The 25,627-nt window shown below is 36.0% G+C and overlaps 1 protein-coding gene across 1 annotated transcript; it reads left to right on the top strand.

Moving 5' to 3' along the window:
* Nucleotides 1–8,672: 8,672 nt before the first annotated feature.
* Nucleotides 8,673–13,179, top strand: LOC145096946 (putative disease resistance RPP13-like protein 1). The gene is made up of 2 exons (XM_079034336.1): nucleotides 8,673–12,569; nucleotides 12,783–13,179. Exon 1 carries the CDS (start codon nucleotides 8,762–8,764, stop codon nucleotides 12,551–12,553), a length of 3,792 nt encoding a protein of 1,263 aa, XP_078890462.1. The 5' UTR covers nucleotides 8,673–8,761; the 3' UTR covers nucleotides 12,554–12,569; nucleotides 12,783–13,179.
* Nucleotides 13,180–25,627: the final 12,448 nt, after the last annotated feature.

Here is a 25,627-nt window from a genome sequence, read left to right as displayed (position 1 = left end):
AAAACCACCCTGGCTACCACCAGTAATGTATAATAGTCTTCTTACATAAATAAAAGTAGTTAATAACGTGTTGTTCTGTATCCTAAAAGTGTTGTTAATACCCTCCTATGATCATTAGTACATACGAGTTATAGAAATCTAGATCGAACAAAAGTCGATTAAGTGATTTTTCCCTAAGCCCAAAACCAAACAAGGAACAGGAAATGAGGCGGAAATCACACATCCTACTACAAGCCGGATGTTAATTTCATATTACCCTAATGTACATACTAAGTCATCACATAGTTACTAACCCTGTTGCCTGTTTGTTAGGTATATTATTATGTGAACAAGTCGTTGTTTCACCTACAGATTCTTATAACCATACTGATGGACGAATACCAAAACGACATACTTCAGACATCGAAAACTGAATAGACATTTGCCACCCTCGGCTGACCATAGCTAATAGTCAGGGTGCAGGATTGTCAGTCCTGTATAGATCTATACACAAACTCACGCTCTCCATCCAGGAGACTCTGGTTACAAGGCGTCTCACACTGTAGTTCTCTCAACGACTCCACGAATAATACTAAGAAAACCCTTTTTGTTATTAACATGAATCCTTATAAAATAATATCTTTTATTTTATAATTCATAAATTTGTTCCCTTTATTCTAAAAACTGTATTTACAAACGTTTATATCTTAACATGTTTATAAAGTTGTCCGCAAATCTAGTAGTAACTATGTTCATCATGTTTAGTAAGTTCTATGCTCAATGTATTCTAATGATAGGAAAATATAACAAACCAATTTATATTTTTAAACACAAAATTACTTGTGCTTTTTTTTTGTATTCCCACCCCCCCCTGAAAACATTAAAAACTCAGAAAATATAAGGGTATGAACTCACCTTATGTGGGTGATTCGACTGAAGGCTCGTATAAGGATGAGAAGTTCCACGAATGAATTCCCTATACATAAACGAGTCCTATATGTCATATAATGGCATATATAGGCATGTAATTAGTGTTTTGGACAACTAACAAGCAAGGAAACACCCTTAGGGAATAGGAAACACTTGAAACTAAGTGTTACAATCATATATGATTGAATAAGGGAGGTTTACGGCCACACTAAGGGGTGTACGACCATGGGGTTCACAGCCCATGAGTGTACGGCTGTACACTCATGAAGAAATATGCAAATGAGGTGTTTTAAGGTCCTTTCTAGAATCAAGGAAGTGTTTTTGGTCCCATGCTTAGCTTTAAGGAAAGTTTTAGGCCAACATCAACAAGGGTTTATGGCCCTATAAGGTGTGTTGACCGTATAAGGGTTTACGGCCATACACCCTTCATGTTCTTGCTAAGATGGTCGATTTAAAGATGAATAACAAGTGTTTCTAGTAGATAACAAGCATAGGAAGCAATTACTCGCGATTTGGAAGCTTGATGACGGTTCACAGCAACCAAGAACTAGTGTGTGTTCTTGGTGAAAGATGAAGATCTAACTGAAGATGAAATTTATGGAATGGAAATATGGATTCATCACTAGTTAAAGCAAGGAAGCAACTACTCAAAGTAAGAAACACTTACATCTTAGGAGATCTAGGAGAGAAACTTGTTGATAGTTGAGAGCAAGGTTCTAAAAAGCTCACCATGGCTCCGCCATGGCGCACCACGACTCCAAGGCTTGCACCTGCCGCCAAGCTTTGCCAAAACGCCACCTTACCTCATATATGTGTATAAAATTGAATAATAGTTGAAAATACATATAAAAATATTAATTATATAGAAAAATTTCCTCCTTAAGTCACCCCTTACAAACGTCATGACTCGCCAAGGCTCGACAAAGCTTGAGGCTTGACATTGCCGCCAAGTCACGCCTTACGTTATTTAGAACATTGGTTGAGAGAGAAGGGGAGTGATCTCGGTTGGGAGGAGGAGAAATGAGGATAATTTGAGCACTACATATATATAGAGGGTGGTGTACGGCCGTAGACCTGTGTATGGCCGTACACACCTTGTGAGGGGTTTTCTGGACCGAGTAAATCTCTTTAACCTCATGTAAACACTAAGGCTAGAAGCTTTTGAAGAGAAAGGAAGGAATATGATACACATGAAGGTGAGTTCATGGCCACCTTGAGTGTATGGTTGTACACCCATGTGTGCGGCCGTACACTCCTCTTGAAGGAGTGTTTGGCTTGAATGAAACCTGATGAATTTAAAATAACTCATCCCCAGACCCAAACCTTGAATGTACTAGGCTTAGAACAATCAAATAGACCCTAAACAATGCTAAAATATAGCAAAAATGAGTTTGACTTTCAATGATCGAGGTAAGTTAGAGATAGAGAATTCTGGGTTGTCACACTATTTCTAGGTCAACTCGACGAGTTGGAGGGACCAACTCGACGTGTTAAAGATGGAAGAATTTCAGGAATTAAATGAACCAACTTGACGAGTTGAGGAGCCTGAACTCGGTGAGTTGGCAGATGGGAAGGAAACACAAATTTTTAGGGTCTTGCATCCTATTTAAAGGCCTTAAGTCCTTTTTTTGGCCTCCTTATTAGCCTCTATTTTTATCAAAACCCTAAAACGAGTTGTAGCCTCCATTTTCAAGTTTTTTAGCCTTGGAAGGAAGTTTAGTGTTCATTTTGTGCATTGTGAAGGAATTAAGAAGATCTTGCAGTTTCTAGCTTGGAGAAGGAAGTATTAGATTCCGAATCACTCCATTTCTTGCAGTCACTTTAAGGTAACAAGTTTATACCTTTATTTGTAGAGGATTAGATTTACTCATTTTGGGTTTTGTTGTGTTTTGGCCTCTTTATGGGGATGATGATGGAGTGAAGTCATTTAAGGAGTTGTTCTTTAAGATCTGAGTTGGTTTTGGTGCCCCTGAGCTTAAAGGTGCAAACCTTATGAGGATTTTGGTGACATGCATGCATTGAGTCCATTATTAAGTCCATTCTAAGCTTAAGAGCTTCATTTAGACATACATCAACGTAAAGTTGGCAACTTTACGTGGTTTTGCAGCTCAAGGAAGTCAGATCTATGTTTTGGGGCCATCTCCTTACAGATTAAGTGTTTAATGTATTAGGATGTGGGTTTCTAGCGAACTCGGCGAGTTTATAGATAACCTCGGCAATTGGTTTGGTTTCCCCTAACATTTTTAGATTGATAGAGGAACTCGGCGAGTTAACTTGGTTTTTCCCGATTGTTGCAGTTTGATGGAGGAACTCGACGGGTCGATGGACAACTCGGTGAGTTGGGTCAACTCAGGCCGGTGACCTTGAATTTTTTCACTTTTGTCTTTAACCATGTTGCCCTAAGGGGGTACTTGAGGTAATCAGAATTATAATTAAGGAAATTATGGGCATAGGATAAGACCTATATGGGATTAGGCCCAATTGGGAAATTAGGCCATTAGTGGACCTTTGTGAATCTTTTGGATTTGGGCCTCAGTTTTAGTTCATGTTGGGTTAGGGGTAAAATGGTCATTTTACCCCAAGTAAGTATTTGGGTTATAGCTTGGAATCCAATTGCTAATTGGGTGTGTTGTTGATATTGATAGTTCAGGAAGCCGGTAGGGCAGCGACTAGGAATTTCTTTCAGGGAGCTTCTGCATTCGAGGTGAGTCTTCCTCACTGTACTTTCAGGTTGAAGACACCAAGTCCGTCCCATTGGTTTGATAACCTAGTATTTGCTGATATGTTGAGTATGAATTAGATATGTATGCTAATTTGATATGCTAGTCTGGTGGATCTGTAGGACTACCTATGATATTGCATGTTTATCTGTATATGGGTGTTATCTGTCGGCATATTATGTTGGATTAAGGTTGTAGTACTTTGTATTATAGCCAACAAACCTTGCTGCATTCTAGATATGAGTTGAGGGCCGGGTAGGGCATGCAAGACTCATACCGAGGGATCAACACCATTCCAGATACAAGCTGAGGACCCGGTAGGTATGTCAGACTCGTACTGAGGGCTTGAGGGTATTGGAGCAATCCATATATGATTTGAGAGCCGGGTAGGGCATGCTAGATTCATATTGGGGCTCAATAGCATTCCAGATACAAGTTGAGGACCTGGTTGGTATGCTAGACTCGTAATGAGGACTGCACATTGATAATTCAGTTCGATGACTGATCGGTATAGGGAGTAAGCCATACATAAAGTTATGGGGCCCTAGGGAAAGCCGGACTTATGTTGTAGGCTCAGGAGCAAGACAGATGTGAGCTGTGGGCCCGATAAGCAAGCAAGACTCATATTGTGGGCTCAGGGGTAATCCGGTCTTTTATCTGTAGGCCCAATGCATGTTGTTATTTGTATGTGTTTTGTTTGGGTGTTGGTACTTTGGGGGAACTCACTAAACTTCGTGGTTACATTTTTGGTTTATGCTTTCAGGTACTTCAGCGGATTTTGTCAAGGTGAAGGCGTAACCGTACACATCTTCGTGTTTTGGACTTATGATTTCTGGGAAACTCTGATAACATGAATGTTTTGACTTTTAAATAATGTTTTAGAAACAATGGTCTTTGTAAACACTTCTTTAGAAAAAAAAGGGTTGTTTTGAAAAGTTTAAATTTTATGAATTTTTATGGATGTTACAGAAAGGCATGTTGATTTGTAATGATTTGATGTGCTCCAGGAACTTTTATAATCTTCTGCTTGCTTATCTTGGTTAGCATGACTCGGGTACGGGAGAGGTGATTTTTAGTCACTAACAGGATATTGGTCACCAAATTCTTCGAAGTCTACATCATGGAGTTGATACTCCACGTTGTGGATCCTACACAAATTCTTTTCCTATATTTTCCTCCACCGAATTTTACACACTAGATGGCTCATCATTATTTAAGGGAATTAAAGGAGTAATAATCTTACCATTTCTTTTTGCCACCTCTTTAATGTATGGAATTTGATTAGTTTCAGTGTCGCTATGAAGTATTCCCAGTAGACACTTGTGGAGTAATCTTGATAGTTTCATGACTTGATGCTTCATATTGAGGATCGTGGTTAGCTGGCTTCTAAGTCTAGCTTCATTTACATCATCTATCTTCTCAGATGCTGATGCAAATCGAACCAACATTGCTTCAAAACCAAATTTCTTTTCGAGAACGGGTTGCTCTTTATTATAGAAGCCCCGGACCTTATTGTCTATATTTCTCCTCTTGCTCATTATTGTATTTATCATATGTCTTCCACTCCTTCTTAGGCTTCCTCTAATCGGTGTCAGACCTATCACCACTCGAGTAGTAAGCTTGTACTTTTTAGTTCCCATCTTCATCCAAGTCACAAAAATAAAATAAAATAAAATCGTTTCTAGAAATAAAATAGTGTCCAGAGTCTTCGTCCTTAAGAAACCATGTAAAAGTCCACACAATCATCCATACGAACCCATCTTGTTTCGAAACCGATCCTAAGTAGTTTGCATCCAACAACATCGCATCTATGCAGTCTATTACCTATGCAGTTTCAAGGTTGTTCGCAATCACTACACTCTGAAGTTCGCATCTGATAGGACTCCGAGATTTGCATCGGATCACACTCCAAGAATTGCTATCGCAACCGATTACAAGGGACCCTGTCGTATCGATAATAGAAGACTCCGGCGAGTTATGATGAATCAAAACCAATTGCAACCAGTCACAATGAATTGGAATCGCAATAGTGTTAAGGATCATATGGTCTTTACATTATAACTTATGTATCTGTATTGATTATGACATTCTTATGATTTTAACTGAGACAATCTTGTACTCAAAAGATTTTTATACACTAGGATTTTCTACAAATAAAATATCAAGATTTTTAAAGCGTAAAGAATATTTCTTTTTGGTTCTGAAAATTAAAGGATGTTACTTAAGATGCAAGAGTCCACTCGTGGCTTATATGGATCCTTCGGTTTGTATAAATTACATTAACAAAGATTCATAATGATACTTGTAACGATGTAAGACATATTTGGTAATGTTTACTATTAAAACCTTATGTTATTTATATATTATTCATGTATGCTTTGACTATGATATTCGATTTTGTCAAGGTGAAGGCGTAACCTTAATCAAGTTGGTATTTATTGAATACTTATTAAGTATTTGATTTTAATATAAATAAATTCAACTATTGTATTTAATTAGAGAAAAATTATTGTTTTATGAAAATAATAATAAAAAGGAAGACAAACTAGTCATTATATCATATGGTTTGATTAATAAATCATGTACAAATGTTTTTGACACTTTGGTTAACTGTGGACTTACTAGTTATTAGGTATTCCTGTAAAATAAACTAGCTTAACAATTTTATCTCTTTTGGAGACCATACCACAACAACTTTCCCAAAATTGCGGAGGTTGCTTGTGAACCTTCATCTCTTGTCTCTCATGCTTCTAATCTAGTGTATTACTTTACATTATTATATAGGCTTTGACCTTATCTTGCATGGGATACATAAAGGACTCATTTTCATGAGAGTTTCTAGTTTTTTTTCCCTCTAATTCTCTCCCAAAATTCGTGGGTTTCTACCCTTAATGCCATCTCTCTCTTTTGAAGTTTGATACTTCGCTTTTGGTGCTTCTTTTGTGTCTTCCTTTAGTGTTTATTTTATTAGGCACTTAAAGGCTTAAAAGAACAAACCATACAAGAAGGAAACTAGCATTTCTTGGTACCTAAATCTTGGTGATGAATATTTGTATAGAAGATCATCCTCTTTGATCTTTCCATCTTCATCAACACCCAAAACCAAATCAAAGGCTCCAAAGGTTGTCATTCTAATGCACTCTATGATTAGTTTTAATATCATTCTAACCTATTTAAAAGGATCCTTGTTGTTTTTGTTTTGAAATATACTAAAAAATAATGTCCGTTGTGGTCTTTATATAAAACTTTCTTATTTTTGTTTCAAAACCCTTTGGTTATATTTTAAACGTGCTAATTATTTTAGATATATTTAAGGTCTCCCACCAACCTACCCATCTAATACACGCCCACATACCTACCCTATCTAGGGGAGAGGTTACTATATCTTAAGGTGGGTCCTTTAACCCACCTAATTTTTAAATATTTTTTATAAATTATATACCCAAAAATTAAGACGTACCTTAAAAATGAGAGACCTAATTTATATCTTTGAAAAAATATTTTGAGTCATAAACATATATTTACTACTTATAGTTAGTGGTAACTTGCTATAATGTGTGATCTTATTGGATGTATGTTAAAATCCGGAAATATAAAGAAAGAAAGACAAAATAAGATGTATAAAGAAAGAAGACAACATGAGTAATAAACAAATCAAAAGTAAGGATAGTGATTTAGGAGACCATCGAAGTTTCAAATTTTTGTTCAGAAAACACCATTTAAGTATTACATGTTTAAAAAACATCATAAAACTAAGACATATGTTCAAAAAACACCAACGAAGTACATATTCTGTTCAAAAAACATCATCTCTATGGTTTGGGATAACTTACATGTTTAGCCCTTAAATTTTTTTCTTAACTCGGACGGTCCCTAGCGTTTATATTTATTTTGCATGCGGACCATGATCGAGTTAAAAGACTAACATACCCTTATTAGTTTTATTTAACATTTATTTTTATTATTTGTTAATTATTTATACAATTGATATATTTATGAAAAATAATAACATAAATTGTATAAATAATTAATAAATAATAAAAATAATGTTAAATAAATATAATAAGGGTGTATTAGTCTTTTAACTTGATAAGGGTCTGAAGTCGAAACAAATTTAAACTAAAGGAACCATCTGAGTTAGGAAAAAAAGTTGGGGACTAGATATGTAAGTTATTCCAAACCATATAGATGATATTTTTTCAACTCAACATGTACTTCATTGATGTTTTTTGAACGTATGTTTTAGTTTGATGTTGTTTTTTAAACATCTAATACTTGAATGGTTTTGTTTTTGAACAAATTTGAAACTTCGATGGTCTCTTAAATCATTTTTCCTTTTTTCTATCTCCCCTACAACACCGACCAAGCCCTCTTTTCCTTTATTTCTTTCTGCTTGAAAACCAGAGCAACAGTGGCCGGCAGGCGGCAACATCCAATGATGGAGAGCCCGGCAGCCACTAGTGATTTCAATTTGGGATTTCTATCCTGGTTTAGTTAGTTTCCTATATTTGGGGTCAATCTCGAATTTGATGTGTTTGTTTCCGGTTAAAATTTGGATTTCGATTTATTTGTTTCTGATTTGAGTGGGAGGTGGTGATAAATGATGGTGGTGGTGATATATTTACTACAACAATAATTCTAAATAACAAGAAAGTATAAAATCAAAAGAAGACAAAAACATGGGCATTATAGTCATTTGGTATGCAAGAATGGTAAAAATAAGGACCAAAAAGCTGATTGATTTTTCAACACTGAGTTAAATTTCCAAAACTATGACCACATCTCGAGATTTTTGTATAGCACATGTACAAAAACTGTAATTTACTCTTTTTTATTAGTTATTAAGGTATCAATATATGTTGGGTTCTGGCACTTAATAATAAAAAAATCATTATTATAAGAGAAGCACATGCCAAGTTGAGAAGTCACGTGACGAAAAATAGTGGTGCCCAGCTGCCAACTAGAAGAATGGTACAAAATTTTATTAAAAATATGATAGCTATAAGCCTATAGCATCATACCATGATTTTTACTATAAAACAAAGCTTAATCCTTCTTTCTCGAGCACTATTTTTATCTACATCCCTAGCACTGCATACATACATACCAGTGCTTCCATTTCACTATAAGCAATGGCTGAAATTGTTGTTTCTACCTTCTTCACGGTGGTCTTTGAAAAGCTGGCTTCTGAAGGTTTGAAGAAGATTGCTCGTGCCAAAGGAATCGATTCCGAGCTCAAGAAATTGAAAAGATCATTAGGCCAGATCCACGCTCTGCTTAACGATGCTTCTCATAAGGAAATAACTGATGAAGCTGTTAAAGCATGGCTGAATGATCTCCAACATTTGGCTTACGACATAGATGACCTACTTGACGATTTGGCAACTGAAGCTATGCATGTTGAATTGAGCGAGGTATCGGGAGCCACCACCAGCAAGGTAAGAAAGCTAATCCCAAATTGTTGCAGCAAGTTCTCATTAAGTAGTAGGATGCAATATAAGTTAGATGGTATTGGCGCCAGGTTACAAGAACTAGTGGAGGCAAAAAATGATCTTGGGTTAACTGTAGTGACAAATGAAAAACCCAAAATTATAAGATACGAGGCATGTTTGGTAGATGCAAGTGGTATTGTTGGACGTGAAGGTCATAAGAAGGCATTGGTTCAACAACTGTTGGGGGGTAAAAATGAATCCTGTAATCAAAACTTTAGCGTCGTGCCCATAGTTGGTATGGGTGGAGTAGGTAAAACAACTCTAGCTAGACTTTTGTATGACGAAAAGGAAGTGAAGGATCACTTCGAACTCAGGGCTTGGGTTTGTGTTTCGGATGAGTTTGATATCTCCAGTATAAGCAAAGTTATTTATCAATCTGTGACTGGGGAAAACAAGGAATTTGCAGATTTAAATCTTCTTCAAGAAGCTCTTAAACAGCAACTTATGAAGAAACGATTTCTAATAGTTTTAGATGATGTTTGGTCTGAAAGCTATGATGATTGGGAAAAATTAGTGGGCCCATTTCTTGTGGGAGCTCCTGGAAGTAAAGTTATCATGACGACTCGGAAGGAGCAATTGCTCAGAAAGCTGGGTTATGCTCATGTAGACTCATTACAGGGTCTGTCGCATAAAGATGCTCTGTCTTTGTTTGCTCAACATGCATTGGGTGTAGATAACTTTGATTTACATCCAACACTTAGACCACTTGGTGAAGGGTTTGTGGAAAAATGTGATGGCTTGCCTTTGGCTTTAAGAACACTTGGGAGGCTGTTGAGGACAAAAACAGATGAGGAAGCATGGAAAGAGCTGTTGGATAGTGAGATATGGAGGTTAGGAAAAAGTGACGAGATTGTTCCGGCTCTTAGACTAAGTTACCATGATCTTTCTGCCTGTTTGAAGTTGCTGTTTGCATACTGCTCTTTGTTCCCCAAGGACTATGAGTTTGAGAAAGAGGAGTTGATTTTATTGTGGATGGCTGAAGGGTTTTTGCACCAATCGACTTCAAGCAAGTCAATGGAGCGTTTGGGTGTCGAATACTTTGAAGAGTTGCTGTCAAGGTCGTTTTTTCAACATCTGCCTGGTAACAAACCGTTGTTTGTGATGCATGACCTCATGAATGACTTGGCCATATCAATTGCTGGAGATTTTTTCTCAAGGTTAGATGTTGAGATAAAGAAGAAATTTACCAAGAAAAGTTTGGAAAAGTACCGCCATATAGCATTTGAGTGTGACCATTTCATGGGTTATGAAAGGTTCCAGTCATTCAAAGGAGCTACAAATGTGAGAACATTGTTAGCATTGTATTCTAAGAGGTACACAAATCAGGGATCATTCAGCATTTCAAATAAGATTGTGGCCAGCTTAGTTCAAGAGTTACCATTACTAAGGGTACTATGCTTAAGTCACCTCTCAATAAGTGAGGTACCAGAGTGTGTTGGTAGTATGAAGCACTTGCGATATCTGAACTTATGTCGGACCTGCATTAGAAGTTTACCAGAAAAGGTGTGCAATCTGTATAATTTACAAACATTGATAGTATATCGCTGCACTTCTTTAGCTAAGTTGCCTGAGAACTTCTCAAAGCTTAAAAATTTGCGTCATTTTGACTTTAGGCATACTCCACTTGTGACGAAAATGCCATTAGGTATTGTTGAGTTGAAAAGCCTACGAACTCTCTCTAAAATCATTATTGAAGGAGAGAATGGCTTTTCAATGACCAACCTTAAAGACTTGAAATATCTCCAAGGGAAAGTTTCCATTAAGGGGCTGGAAACAGTCCAAAGCCCACAGGAAGTGGATTTTTCTGAAAAGAGGCTAACAGAGTTAAAGCTGGAATGGCGTGATGTATATGATGGTTCGCAAAAGGAAACACCAGAAAAGGAGGTCCTCCGTGGGCTGAAGCCTCACAGTGATGACTTGATAAAGCTTGGAATAATGTCATTTGGAGGTAAAGAGTTTCCAAATTGGATTGGGGATCCTTCATTTCTTCGGTTGGCTTGTGTGTCCATAAAAGGTTGCAAAAATTGTACATCCTTACCGCCACTTGGGCAGCTACCTTCACTGAAGAAGCTGTCCATTTTTTTCATGGATGAGGTGAAAGTTGTGGATTCAGATTCACATGGGACTGGTCTTGCATTCCCTTCACTTGAAAGTCTATCTTTGGTTCATATGAACGGATGGGAGGTATGGTTAGGTACAACTTTTCCATGCCTTCAAAAGCTATTCATAAGTAATTGTCCTAATTTGGTTAGAATATCACTTGAAGCACTACCCTCACTAAGGGATCTAACAATACATAATTGTGGTCATCAAGTGTTAACAGGTATTGTTCGTGTAACTTCGTCAGTCACCCTGTTTCATATAAATAATATTCTTGGTCTTACCGACCAGCTGTGGAGAGGTGTTATAGAGTATCTTGGGACAGTTGAAGAAATAGAAATTGAATGGTGTGATGAAATAAGTTACTTGTGGGAATCTGAAGCAATGTCAAGTAATGTTCTTGTATATTTAAGGAAGTTGGCAGTATCTTGGTGTTCAAATTTGGAGAGTTTAGTAGAGAATCACTGTTGGAGCAACCTAACATCTCTTAGGATCTTGGAAGTATTGTTTTGTCAGAGAATGCAGTGTTTCAGCTGCCCAAATAGCATTCAGACGTTGAATATCACTGGCTGTAGTTCGATGACGTCTATCTCCTTCCCATCAGGAGCGCAGAAACTCAAGTCAGTTACGATTAACGATTGTGAGAAACTATTGGAGAATGTGGTGGGGGGAGCAGATGAGACTGGGGTGCTTATCAACTCAAGCATGCCAATGCTTGAATCTGTTGAGATAACTGATTGGCCACATCTGAAATCCATCATTGAATTGAGTCGGTTCATTCACCTCACCAAATTGAAAATAACAGATTGTCGGGAGATGCAGTCGTTTCCATACCACGAGTTGCCCAGTCTCACTGTGTTAAAACATCTGACAATAAAAAACTGTCCAAGTATAAATGCTTCCTTCCCTTGCGGGCTTTGGCCTCCAAAATTGCGTCACCTTGAAATAGGGAGGTTGAACAAGCCAATGACGGAGTGGGGCCCACAGAATTTTCCAACCTCACTTGTTGAATTATTGTTAATTGGTGGACGAACAGAAGATCTGAGTAATTTTAGTCAGTTCTCCCATCTTCTTCCGCCATCTCTTACTTATCTCTGCATAATCGAATTTCAGAAACTGGAATCACTTTCAACTGGACTCCAACACCTCACCTCCCTCAAGGGTCTCTCCCTTTTCAAGTGCCCAAAGATGACAGATCTACCACAAATGTTGTTGCCTTCACTTTTGAGTTTGAGAATCTATGATTGCCCAAATCTGGATGAACGGTGTCGTAAAAAAGGCTCCTACTGGTGGCCCCTCATTGCCCATATCCCCTCACTCGACATACACTGAAGATTACCTTCCCCTGGTATAGTAAACAAGGCTCCCCCTGTCTTTAATTAATAACCATACGTCATACATGCATACAGTAATTTACGTTGCTTTCTTTCAAACAACTTGTGCAAATATTAATAAAATCTCCATAAAAAAGATAAGCATTCTCAATCTTTAATATTGTTTTTTCTTTATTATTATTTAAAATACTAAAAATAAATATTAACTTCTTGTTAATATGGTGCAGAGAAATCGTTGAAATCGTTTTGGGCTTACATAAATACAACTGGGCTAGTGGTGTGGAGTAGAACTGTAGAAGTGTTTGGAAGTCTTACACCAGAGATGTAGAAGATGTTGAGTGCAAGGACTAAAGATGGTCATGAAGTAATGTTTTGGACTGCGGATTGTATTCTACAAATGTTGGAGAAGAGGACACGTGTATTTTGATGACCCGACTTGTTATCTGGGTCATATTCGGTTTTCTAGTATATATAACAAGCACTATAGTGTGTGAGAGATTGATACACGCACACATATATTTCTCATCCTAGAACTCTCTCACTCATAGATATTTTCTATGGTTCTTAGTTGTTATTGTTCTTTATCCCGATCCTTACAAAGTTAACATGATTTTCTTTCAATAATCTTGTTATGGCTAGTGTAATAAGGATCGTATTTCTTTTCTAAACCTATTGTTATTCAGTTTTAGTAATTCATTTTCACTAAAAGATTACATCTGTTGTTAATAAAAAAGTTTATAATTTCTGTCTTCTGATTATATCAACATAAGCTGTATTTCTTTTACTCATATAGACTTTTTTATTTTGTCAAACACTTAAATGCTTATTGCTTATTCTCACCGTAATAAGCTAATCCAAACATATTTTTAAAAAATGTTTATTCTCACCAAAATAAGCAAATAAGCAAGAAGAGCTAAAACTATTTATCCAAACACCCCCTTAGTTTAGATAGGCATAATTTTAGTAGTTGAGTTTGCTTTTATTCAAAATGCAGTTTTTTGATGTTGTCTCAGCATAAAAAATGTTTCTCGATATCATAAAATGCTTTTGTTTTATATATGAATATGATTTTGGTGTGAACAGGGAATAGCCATTGATGGATTGCAAAATTTATCAAAATGGTTACTGATTCACACGATTTACAGCCAAGGAGTAAGAGATTTGATGTCTGTGGATGCAAAATGTTTTAGAAATAAAAAGATGCAAGAGGAAATACAAGATTAAATGCTGGTGTTACTTCAGATATACAAGGCTGGTTCCTCTCAGGCTGCTTGCAGATTGGAAAATCATTATGTAGCTTCCAAAGTTGACTTCTTCTGTTTATAATCAAAGTAAGGATGACTACTCATTGATAACTCCACCAACGAATGCCTTTGGTTATTGATCTCGTTATATATAAAAAGATGATATTGAGCTGATTGATTTTTATAACGTTAGTATTGATATATAAGTGAAATTCTACTTAGTTATTCAAGTCTAAGAAATTTAAAATCGATTGTACTTAACAACTGGAAATATGGTTTGACATTAGTCATTGAGGCGGGTTTCTTATATATAATCCCATCTTTTGTTGGCCTAAATAAATATAAACCATAGATGGAAACCATATTATTAAATCATCAAGATGCAAAGAGAACCATACCTTGATCTATTGATCGTGCCCTCGTCTTGATTTTGAATTTAGACAATGAAATAGAACATGTGTGTGTTGGTCTTCCTCGACAAAAGGCCCTTTCGTTTCCATCAAATTATCTTTATGATAGGGTTGTCGAAGACTTTAAAGAGTCTGATAATTAGTATTATGAATTAATAACGAATTATTTAGCAATGTCAAACGAAGGAATGGATAGATAATATTTATGATTAAATATCCAAAACGTTTTCACATAATCAAGCACCTAACAATTAATATTGAGGATTAAACATTGAGAAGTTGCAAATAGTAATTCTATTTTTATTATTAATAAAAGATGAATAAAATACTACCTAACAAAAGTAGGGTTTTTTGTTATGTTAACTTTGAAAAATAGTGAAATTAGATAATTTTTAAAAAAAATTATTGTTAATTACTATTGATTTGACGTTTTTAAGATATTAATTGTTTGTGATTTAAGTTAATTGTCTAATACATTATGGTTTTTTTATTACAAGTAATATGTTTTAACTCTTAAAACCATTTGAGCTCTAAACTGTGGTAAAAAATCACAAAATAACTACAACAAATCTATGTGGTTAATAACTGCAACACAGAAAAAACAAAACCGCACAGCAAAAATAACCGCACTAAGCGGTTTTGAAAATGGATTAACCGCATTTGCGGGTAGTGGTGAGGTTTCGGCTAATAACCACACCGAACTACACCACGCTCACCCCTAGTATCAATAAACATTTTTCGGTTCGTTTCTTCCCTGCCTTTTCTTCTAAAAATTTCAAAGCCCCGCCCTTTAGAGCATCTCCAACCCATCCTCAAATCTCATTTTTTTCCTCTATTTTTCCTTCATTCTTCTCCAACCCTACCATATTCTCATCTCTAATTTTGGAGATATGAATAGTTTTCCCTCAAATTTATAAAAATACTATACATTTATCCAAAAATAGAGAATAAATTTCGTATGTCGGTTTTAGTCTTTTTATTTTATTTTATATATTTATAGTTTACTTTTATATATTAATAATAATTTAAATTTATTTTTAATGTCCTATAATAATTTAAATTTTGTTATAATTTTATGATTACATAATTGATAATATTATTGTAATTAAAAAATATAAAATATATATTTGTTAAAATCTAATTAATAGAAAAGATGTGTTTGACAATAGTTATAAAAATGAAATATACTATGAATATACTTTTAGGGTAAAAAAATAGGATTAAATGAAATAGAGTTAAAGATGAAATACTATTTACCCTACGTTTTTACTCTATTTTTGAAAGAAAAATTGGAGATGAGTTAGAAATGGTCTGATATCCAAAATTCTTAAGAGGGCAAAAAAAAAAATGAAACCCTTCGCACTCAAAGACTGTCCTTCTTACTTTCGAAACCAAAGGTTATAAATCGGATGTTATCCAAGGCGTTGTCGTCTCTAAACTGTTACAAAATATGATGCTCTCGAACTCTAGCCGCTCTAGACATAACGCAAGATTTACCCTAAACCCCGGTCCAAGTTCATGACATGAATCAACTATAGGGTCGGTCCAAAGAGATAATGGGCCTATAGCAAAAAGAAAAAATAAGACCCAAAGTCATATATATAATAAAAATTAATTCAAAAATAAACTCACTATTACAAAGTTTAAAAAAAAAACATTATTAATATAAAAGAAACAATATGCAGACACAGTATTACAAGAGAAACTGAAAATTACTTATTCTAGCATTTTAGATGCAAAATCATTAATAATACTATTAAAATTAATTTTATTTTACATATATTTTCTCTATACATAATATTCTCAAACTGTTTAAAGTTTCTGTCTCCATGTTGTAGAAGCCTAAGATTCGGTTCAAAGCAAGCTGTAACCGTAAAATAAAATCAGAAACAAAACAGTCAAACAAGAAAATTTAGAATTAGATTGAAGCTTTTGAGGTCTGAATCATATATCTACAAAAATATTACATTGTTAAGTAAAAAATATGAAACATCGGTAGAAGATATAAAAAATCGACTCCGATCAAGTCTCCAACAATCTCAAAAAAAAAAAAAAAAAAAAAAAACACGCACACACACACAATAAGCTTTCAGCATTTGAGGACCAGGAATGTGAATAAAAATAAAAATCAGAAACAAACAATTAAACATCAGAAAAATTAGAACTGGATTTAGCTTTGAATTAAATCAGATATCAAGAAATATATTACCACGTTAAGTAAAAAAATCTAAAACTTAGGTAGAAGCTATAAACAATTGACGGTTTGTGTCCAAAAATAAGAGACACAAACAATATATATATATATATATATATATATATATATATATATATATATATATATATATATATAACCTTATAAGGGATGTCAATAAAAAATTAAATTAGAAACTAAGAATAATCGAAATACAAAAGAATTAGTGAAACAACAAAAAAAATCTGTAGCTAACCTTAGGTTTTTATCTCTTATTGATCATCGGTTCGTAGGGAACTTTGCAATTTTACATTCAATCAACAACCGACAAGTATGAGGTATCGATAGATGTGTGTATAATCTAAAGTCTGGTACAAGACTACGAGAATGAGAAATCAAAATATCAAATCAGAAACAAAGTGTGATGATTGAAGAATTGAAGTTCGTTACTTTAAATGAACTTAGAACTTACCACCGACTGTGTGACTAATTATGAATCGTTCTTCTGATGTCGATTCACTAGGCGACGATTACAATTCACACAAGGTTTCGATTTGATTAACCGGTTCCGCCTGATGTGGACTAAATGAAAATAGTTGTTTAACATTTACTTCTCAAAAGGTGTTCCATAGTCCATACAAGAATAAGAGATTATTTTATCGGGCTGAAGTTGGTTTAACTTGTTAATTGGGTCAAGACAAACACATAAAGTTAATATTTTTTTTTTATTTTTGTATATACTATACATTTCACAAATTTTGGGCCCGTTAACTTTATGGACCGTATGATGATTTCGTCACGCGTGGAGTAGAGTTCATGAAACTGGTGGTCATCGGAGAGCAGCTTATACAACATCCGCTGTAAGTTTTAAATCTACAATGATACCACTTTCATAATGGGTTTTCCTCTTTTTCAGGGTTGATTCTTCATTATTGCATCTTATGGTTGAGAGGTGGCTCGATGAAGAAGGATGTCATGCCGATATTCGTTAAACCCCAATCTCACAAGCCCAAATCCAATAAGTCAGGATCCCCAAATTGCAACGTTAACTCTTACTAGTTACAAATTTGCCTGTGTTTCAGTTTCTTAATTCTCACTCACGATTGCGAAATAGGAAGTAGTCTTGATAAATTGGGAGAATTGTAGGAGCTTGTGAGGAAACCAAAAAAAAAGCAAAACCAAGAACTGAATGAAATAATAAAAACCAAAGATGAACAACACAACACAAAATGCGAGCAGCTTGAACAATAACTACAATCGGCAATGATGTTTAACGCTTTGAAAGAACATCAGAAGTCTTCAAGATTTATGCCACACTTCATCAACTTTCTATTTCCCATGAGAATTAAAGTCTTCAATGGTTGTAACATTTTTCTTTCTATGGTTAATTTTATATTTCATACCCTTGCAAAAGATCCTTGGTGAGTTAAAATGGTTGTAGTTTTATTCAAATAAAAATTCTTCTGTTGCTAAACTCGTAGTTTTGATTTTTATTTTAGACTATTTTTTGAATAAAAACCCAGAAATTGGCATCAGAGCCATTTTTAAAAACATTGTTTGATTTTTTGTTAAGTTGATGAAATCATTGTTTTCGGAAAACATAAATGGTTTTTTCTTTGCAAGAAAAATCCATATATATTTTCTTTTAACAATTTTTAATTGTTATTTTATGGTGATAAAAGCTTACATGCATTTTTGTCACAAAATTTGTTTTAGAAAAATAAAGAGTTGTTTTATATAATTTTAAGTGTGTGTGTGTGTATATATATATATATATATATATATATATATATATATATATATATATATATATATATATATATATGATGTCCATAAACTAGCCATGAACCATTGTGTTGTTTTATAAAAAGGTTTACAAATGTTGTAAAGCTCCCAAATGATAAAACTTAATACTAGGTATTAAATTTAAAATTTGACCGCGTCAATTATATAAACCGATTTTTATAAAAGGAACATTAATAAAATGTGATTTACATAAAATAAGATCTTTATTATTGGATACATGTAATAATCATGATATAATATGTTTTTTTAACTAGAATTATAAAGAACACTCACATATCACTTGTATGCACTAGTGAGATAAATGTCACGTAACTGCTTAGTGTTATCCTTTGATAGTCGGAGTTTTTTTGTGATTTTGATTACCATGTTATAGGCGGACTACACCAGTTTTTCAAATTGGGTGATTTGATTGAAAATCTTTTGTGATAAATGATACCTAAGCAGGAGAGTTTTGAGGTACATATGGGATCACATGTCTAAATTAAGTTTTGTTATTAGCAATCACATAAACCTAGTAATTATATACTAGTATATAATTGATAATCGATATCTACCTAGTTGGATTTAAATGAATGGGACAAAAGATTGTCACACCCCAAAACCGGAACGGTGGAAACGTTCTGGGGTGGATGACGTCATGTAAAGTATCACAACATATGCAGTATAGTAATCAAAGTACAACAACCATTGCATTAATAGTAATAGTTTTACATGGTTTACATTTCATAGAGACATTAAAGTAATACAAGTAATAATATAGGTGCAGCTTGGTACTAAACTGACTTCATCCAAAAGCTCCTGGAATGTACCTGTCTATTGCTGACCTGAGAATACAAGTTATTTTGAAAGCGAGTATCAGCATTTTTATAAATGTTGGTGAGTTCATAAGCATTTAGTGTCATTTGTGTAAGCAAGCATTTTATTCAAAATATCTTTATAAAAGTAGTAGTTTAGAATCAACGGTGTATTAGAGTTCCTTTCCAGAAAATCCTATATTTTCTAAATAAAAGTAGTCTTCTACCAAGACCCGACAGTGTTATGCTTTAAAGTAAATTTCCTTAAAATATTATCCTTTTCAAAATACAGTATTTGACTTTAAAGAAAGTAGGAGGATATTACAAGTAAAAGTATTAGGGAAAATAACATAGGCCTCAACAGGAAATACTGCTGACTAAGGCAAAAGAAATCATAGACTCCAGGAGAGTATCGAATGAACAACACGCCTGGCTCAGTCTAACGAAAGGAGACACAGACCCCAGACAGTATCAAATGAATGATACGTCTAGTAAGGTCTAAAAACAGTGAATACAGACCCCAGACAGTATCAAATGAATGATACGTCTAACAAGGTCTAAAAACAGTGAATACAGTGTTAATTCCCGTTACCTTAAGGCCATGAATTATAAGGAAACCCCGAGACACTCGTAACCATACTGATAGACACTAGAGAACTTGACGCCCTGCAAGCGTTAGAAAGAATGTGACATTTGTCACCCCTTGGCTTGGTAGGCCGTCGACTGTAGCTAGCAGTCAGGGTGTGGGGGTGTCAATCCCGTATAGATCTATACATAAAATGCCCGCTCTCCCTACAGGAGACTCTGGTTACCAACTAGACAACGAAGAAGGCCGTGTCCTGAAGATGCATCTCGTATAGTGAGATCTGATGTAAAATACTGGACTAGTGATAGAGACTCACAACTGAATTGACCGATTTAAACCTATATGTCTATGCTTGTATACATAATATATAACTAATGATCAAACGACCTTCGGACGGATATCCGATCCCACCAGACCACATCTCAACGAAGAAAAGGGGTGAACGAAGTGCCTGAGTAGTGTGAGCATCTTCTGCAACTACTCTTCCGAAGGTTCTGAGTTTTCTCGATCTAGGTCAAATCTAGTGGGTATAGGATTCCGTCACTCGGAACTTAAATCTCCTCATCCATTCTTCTCAGAGTTTAACGTATCGTAGCTTCCAGGGTTCCGGGATATCCGCTGAGATGCTTAATTTTTGGGAATTAAGCGTGAATGGATGGTCGTACTCAATTTCCTTGACTCTTACGACTCAGATTTCTGTACCAACTGAGGGTGTTAGCTACTATGTTGGCTTAACCGGGATGACAACAAACTTTGGATCTGTGGTCATTATAGTAGATCAACTCGCAAGGGTTCTCTTGAATCTAGCTCCTATTCTATGGAATAGGATGAAGGGCTTTACTATGAGGTTCGTGGTAGAGCTCATACTTGGCTTAACCACTAATACTTGGTGTATGCAAGTCGTATATAATTGAGGTCGGCAGGATGTTCAGTTGTGCGAATCCACCCTAGACGCACAACCCAACAAGGAACAGGGAGTAGGGAGGAAGCACACATCTTAAATCTTTTTTATCTCAATTATATACCACTTTTATGCATATACTCAGTTATAGTAGTAAGTCCCATGAGTTCTATCCTTTGGGTTCACGAACCTGATTTGCGAGGTGCGAAGGGTCTTTCTGGGGGACCTACAGAGTATGCTTCGGGTGGTTATCGTCTTCTGGAATACCTGCAGTGTCTTCACTTCGGTTTCTTTCTGTCTAAGAAGGGTTGGTTAACAGCACACGGTACCCTTCTCCTGGGTACTTCGGAAGGTTTTGAAATAAGAGTGACGACTGACGGATCGGATTAGTCTTTATTATTCTTATTTTGTTTAGGTTCGGAAGAACCTTTATTTTGCCGAAATGGCTATGGAGAAAGTTCTTTTTACACAGCACTAGGGATTTTCACACGGTTGCACGAAGTCGAACCATGATTGATAGAGGCGTCGAAGTTGGCATACTACGACATGATATAGAATGACAGTCAATAGAGTCATGTGCCGAACGGGCACACAAGTTCTAGGCGTCTTGGGTTTCGTCCCGTGTATCACTATCGCGGATACTTGGACCGATAGAGTCAACGCAGAACTGTAGGGGATCCTGAGTGTTTCTGAGTAGAGTACCTTTTCATGAATGGATTCTCACGAGACATTTCTATAATCGCCTAACATATACTAGTCATGTATAATTAAGGTGGGGAGGACTGTTGACTGAGCGACTCCGCCCTAAATCCAAAACCAAACGAGGAATAGGAAATGAGGCGGCCTTCACTCACTCTAGGTCTATCCATCTCAATTATACATGGCTGAAACATATATATTTAGCCAATATAGTTTTACCTGATGAAATTTTAAATTTTATAACAGTGCTGTGACTTTCGCCTTAATGGGGGAAATAATTACATTTAGGATTAGCCCTTTTAATGTTCTCGGTTAGTTATCTGAGATTTGAGAGACGTACCAAAATCTACCAAGTTCCTTGATGCTTCTCCCCAAGCATTAGAGTTAGATTCCTCCTGTGTCCTTGTCTTTTCCTTCGATTGGGCAGTCCTTCTTGAAGTTTCCAATCTCACCACATAGGTGGCAAACTATATTGGTTGCCACATTGGTGGTTGATGTAATAAACTCAACCGGGGTTCTGCAGACGCGAGCAGTATGCCCCTTCATGTGGCACCTAGCACAATAGAGTTCGCAATAGATACCATGATGATGGTAGCTACATTTGCTGCAGTGGGGAAGGTTTCCTAGGTATGGTCTTCTTGAAGTCGGGGTGGAAGGGCTGGCAGTGGTATTGACTATCTTAGCTCGTTGCCCTTCGGAAGGTCCTTGAGCCGAGGTACTTCCCTCCTCGATCTTGATCTTTCTCTTCAGTGGATTTAGTTAAGGTTCTTGGGTGGCTGGGTATGCAGGTGTTGGTTGCTGCTGTCCATTACTTGGATCAGAATTCCCGATAGGGCTCTTGCTAACATTGGCGTTGTTAGCATTCAGTTGAGCCATGACAGCTGCTACGGCTACCGAGACTACAACTTGGAACGTAGCTTCATCGAATAGGAGAGTCGGTTTCTTGCCGGCGGATGGGTTACGCTTCCTCGGAGGCATGGTTTTCCTACACGGAAAGGAACACAAGCTGATGGGAGACGATGGTTGACCCTGGACGTGTCTATCCTTACTACATTTGGCAAAAAAAATTCCTGTGCCTCGGATATTGGTTGTCTGAGTGTTGACCTACATCCCTATGATGTAGTCCGGGTATCACGGTAGGAGTATGAGTATTGGAAAAAGCCATAAGATGGGAGTCGTTCCTACTAAGTTACCTTTATACTGGGAAAGGTTTACTCTCCGGCTTGGAAAGATTTGAGAACAGTTCGGAACGAGGACCGCGGGAAGAAAGGCTCATGAAGACTTATGGCTAAACACTCTCAATAGAGGTGTGGGGATCCGCTCTAATCGTATTACTTGCAACGGGAGAAAGGCGATTTACCTAACACATAGCGTGAGTAGTGTAATTACCAACTCACTAAATTGTATTATTTTATGGGTGTATTAGCGTGACAAACACGAGGAAAAGACACTTCTCGGGTTCCATGCACTGGCTCCCTCTGTCTACCTCGTATCTTTGACTGGGGCCGGCATTTGTTTCCTTCGGAATGTTATCTAGGGCTCTCTTCTCATATAGACATATTTAATCTCTACTCTGTCTTACTTCCGATTCCGACTCTGGGTGTCATCACTTCATGATGGATGACTGGAAATATCGGAAGTTTAGGCGAATTTCCCACCATGTCCTTAAAAAGATATAGGCACTTGGTGATTTCAATAGTCTCGTCTTGGTTTATTTATTTCCTAACTGGAAATCCTCTCAATGAACCTCTTCTGGGTCTGCATCACCTCTTCTGCCGAGTACTGAAGCGGATAGGGTTTTCTACAGGATTCGTGCGAGAATGGAAATGTCTAAAGAATCCTAAGAGATTATTAACATTTCACTGGGTGATCCATATCGAGTCCTGCTACGATTACATAGGGTATACAAATCATATATAGCTTAGATCCGATAGGCCTTCGAATATGTGATACTACTCTATATCCACATCCCAACGAGGAAAAGGAAGTAGAGCGAAACCACACATTCTTAGCCTATGGGATCCTTATTATATATAACCTTGGAAGTATACTCTCTGTAATTGTACGTATATCAATAAGGATCTTTTTAGTTCTTCACACAAGGTTATCTATGGATCCTAAAATACCACTATGGTATTTTAATTTCTTGTTTGTTTCTTATCTTCTGAATATGATTCTGGGATTGATGTGAGTTTTTTAGTATTCCAAAATACTCCTATAGTATTTTTAAACTTGATGTTTGGCTCTATCAATCCTAGTTGGTAAGTTTCAGACCTGTTGCAACACGACTATCACTCCCAAGCACACGTTCATTGCATCTCGAATAAATGTAGTTGATCAGGTTACATTTATTCCAGCTTACGATTAGATAACTGCCCAGGTTTGACGGTAATGCTCAACATCCGAAGACTTTTATTCTTGTTCTTCTTGTGATACTTGTGTTCGAGTGTTTAGATTCTGGATGTTCTTATACTTTGGTAAAATATGGTTATATTTTAAAGTATAATTCTTGGTCAGAGTGTTTTATCCCTATGTATTTATAGGCTATATATCTTTTATGAATTGATATACTTAGCTCACTATAAACAATGCTCTGATACCAATCTGTCACACCCCAAAACCGGAACGGCGGAAACGTTCTGGGGTGGATGACGTCATGTCAAGTATCACAACATATGCAGTATAATAATCAAAGTACAACAACCATTGCATTAATAGTAATAGTTTTACATGGTTTACATTTCATAGAGACATTAAAGTAATACAAGTAATAATATAGGTGCAGCTTGGTACTAAACTGACTTCATCCAAAAGCTCCTGGAATGTACCTGTCTATTGCTGACCTGAGAATACAAGTTATTTTGAAAGCGAGTATCAGCATTTTTATAAATGTTGGTGAGTTCATAAGCATTTAGTGTCATTTGTGTAAGCAAGCATTTTATTCAAAATATCTTTATAAAAGTAGTAGTTTAGAATCAACGGTGTATTAGAGTTCCTTTCCATAAAATCCTATATTTTCTAAATAAAAGTAGTCTTCTACCAAGACCCGACAGTGTTATGCTTTAAAGTAAATTTCCTTAAAATATTATCCTTTTCAAAATACAGTATTTGACTTTAAAGAAAGTAGGAGGATATTACAAGTAAAAGTATTAGGGAAAATAACATAGGCCTCAACAGGAAATACTGCTGACTAAGGCAAAAGAAATCATAGACTCCAGGAGAGTATCGAATGAACAACACGCCTGGCTCAGTCTAACGAAAGGAGACACAGACCCCAGACAGTATCAAATGAATGATACGTCTAGTAAGGTCTAAAAACAGTGAATACAGACCCCAGACAGTATCAAATGAATGATACGTCTAACAAGGTCTAAAAACAGTGAATACAGTGTTAATTCCCGTTACCTTAAGGCCATGAATTATAAGGAAACCCCGAGACACTCGTAACCATACTGATAGACACTAGAGAACTTGACGCCCTGCAAGCGTTAGAAAGAATGTGACATTTGTCACCCCTTGGCTTGGTAGGCCGTCGACTGTAGCTAGCAGTCAGGGTGTGGGGGTGTCAATCCCGTATAGATCTATACATAAAATGCCCGCTCTCCCTACAGGAGACTCTGGTTACCAACTAGACAACGGAGAAGGCCGTGTCCTGAAGATGCATCTCGTATAGTGAGATCTGATGTAAAATACTGGACTAGTGATAGAGACTCACAACTGAATTGACCGATTTAAACCTATATGTCTATGCTTGTATACATAATATATAACTAATGATCAAACAACCTTCGGACGGATATCCGATCCCACCAGACCACATCTCAACGAAGAAAAGGAAATAGGGCGAGCTAGCCTTCCTAAGTCCTTTAAACATTATATATATATAAATATATATATATATATATATATATATATATATATATATATATATATATATATACAAGAACAGGCATACATTTAACCAATAGGAACATTTAACGAAGTTGAAGTGTTTAATGAACTAGAAGTGTTTCACGAAGTAGAAGCATTAACAAGTAGAAGCGTATCGTGAAGTAGAAGCTTTAACAAGTAGGATCGTATCGTGAAGTAGAAGTGTTAACAAGTAGAAGCGTATCGTGAAGTAGAAGCGTTAACAAGCAGGAGCGTATCCTGAAGTAGAAGTGTTAACAAGTAGGATCGTATCGTGAAGTAGAAGTGTTAACAAGTAGGAGCGTATCATGAAGTAGAAGTGTTAACAAGTAGGAGCGTATCGTGAAGTAGAAGTGTTAACAAGTAGGAGCGTATTACGAAGTAAAAGTGTATCATGAAGTAAAAGCGTTAACAAAGTTGTAGCATTTAACTAAGTAGGAGTATTAACTAAGTAGAAGTATAATGAATCAGTAATATCTAACAAAGTAGGAGTATAAAAACATGGAAGAAAACTTTGGAAAACCTTTAAAAT

Source organism: Lactuca serriola, chromosome 4 (assembly GCF_051521515.1).
Source record: "Lactuca serriola cultivar US96UC23 chromosome 4, Lser_US96UC23_V15, whole genome shotgun sequence".
NCBI classification, from domain to species: Eukaryota; Viridiplantae; Streptophyta; class Magnoliopsida; order Asterales; family Asteraceae; genus Lactuca; species Lactuca serriola.
This window is presented reverse-complemented; position numbering and strand designations above follow the sequence as displayed.

Excerpts from the sequence above, each read along its gene's own strand:
- LOC145096946 (XM_079034336.1), top strand. The coding sequence starts at position 8,762 with ATGGCTGAAATTGTTGTTTCTACCTTCTTCACGGTGGTCTTTGAAAAG.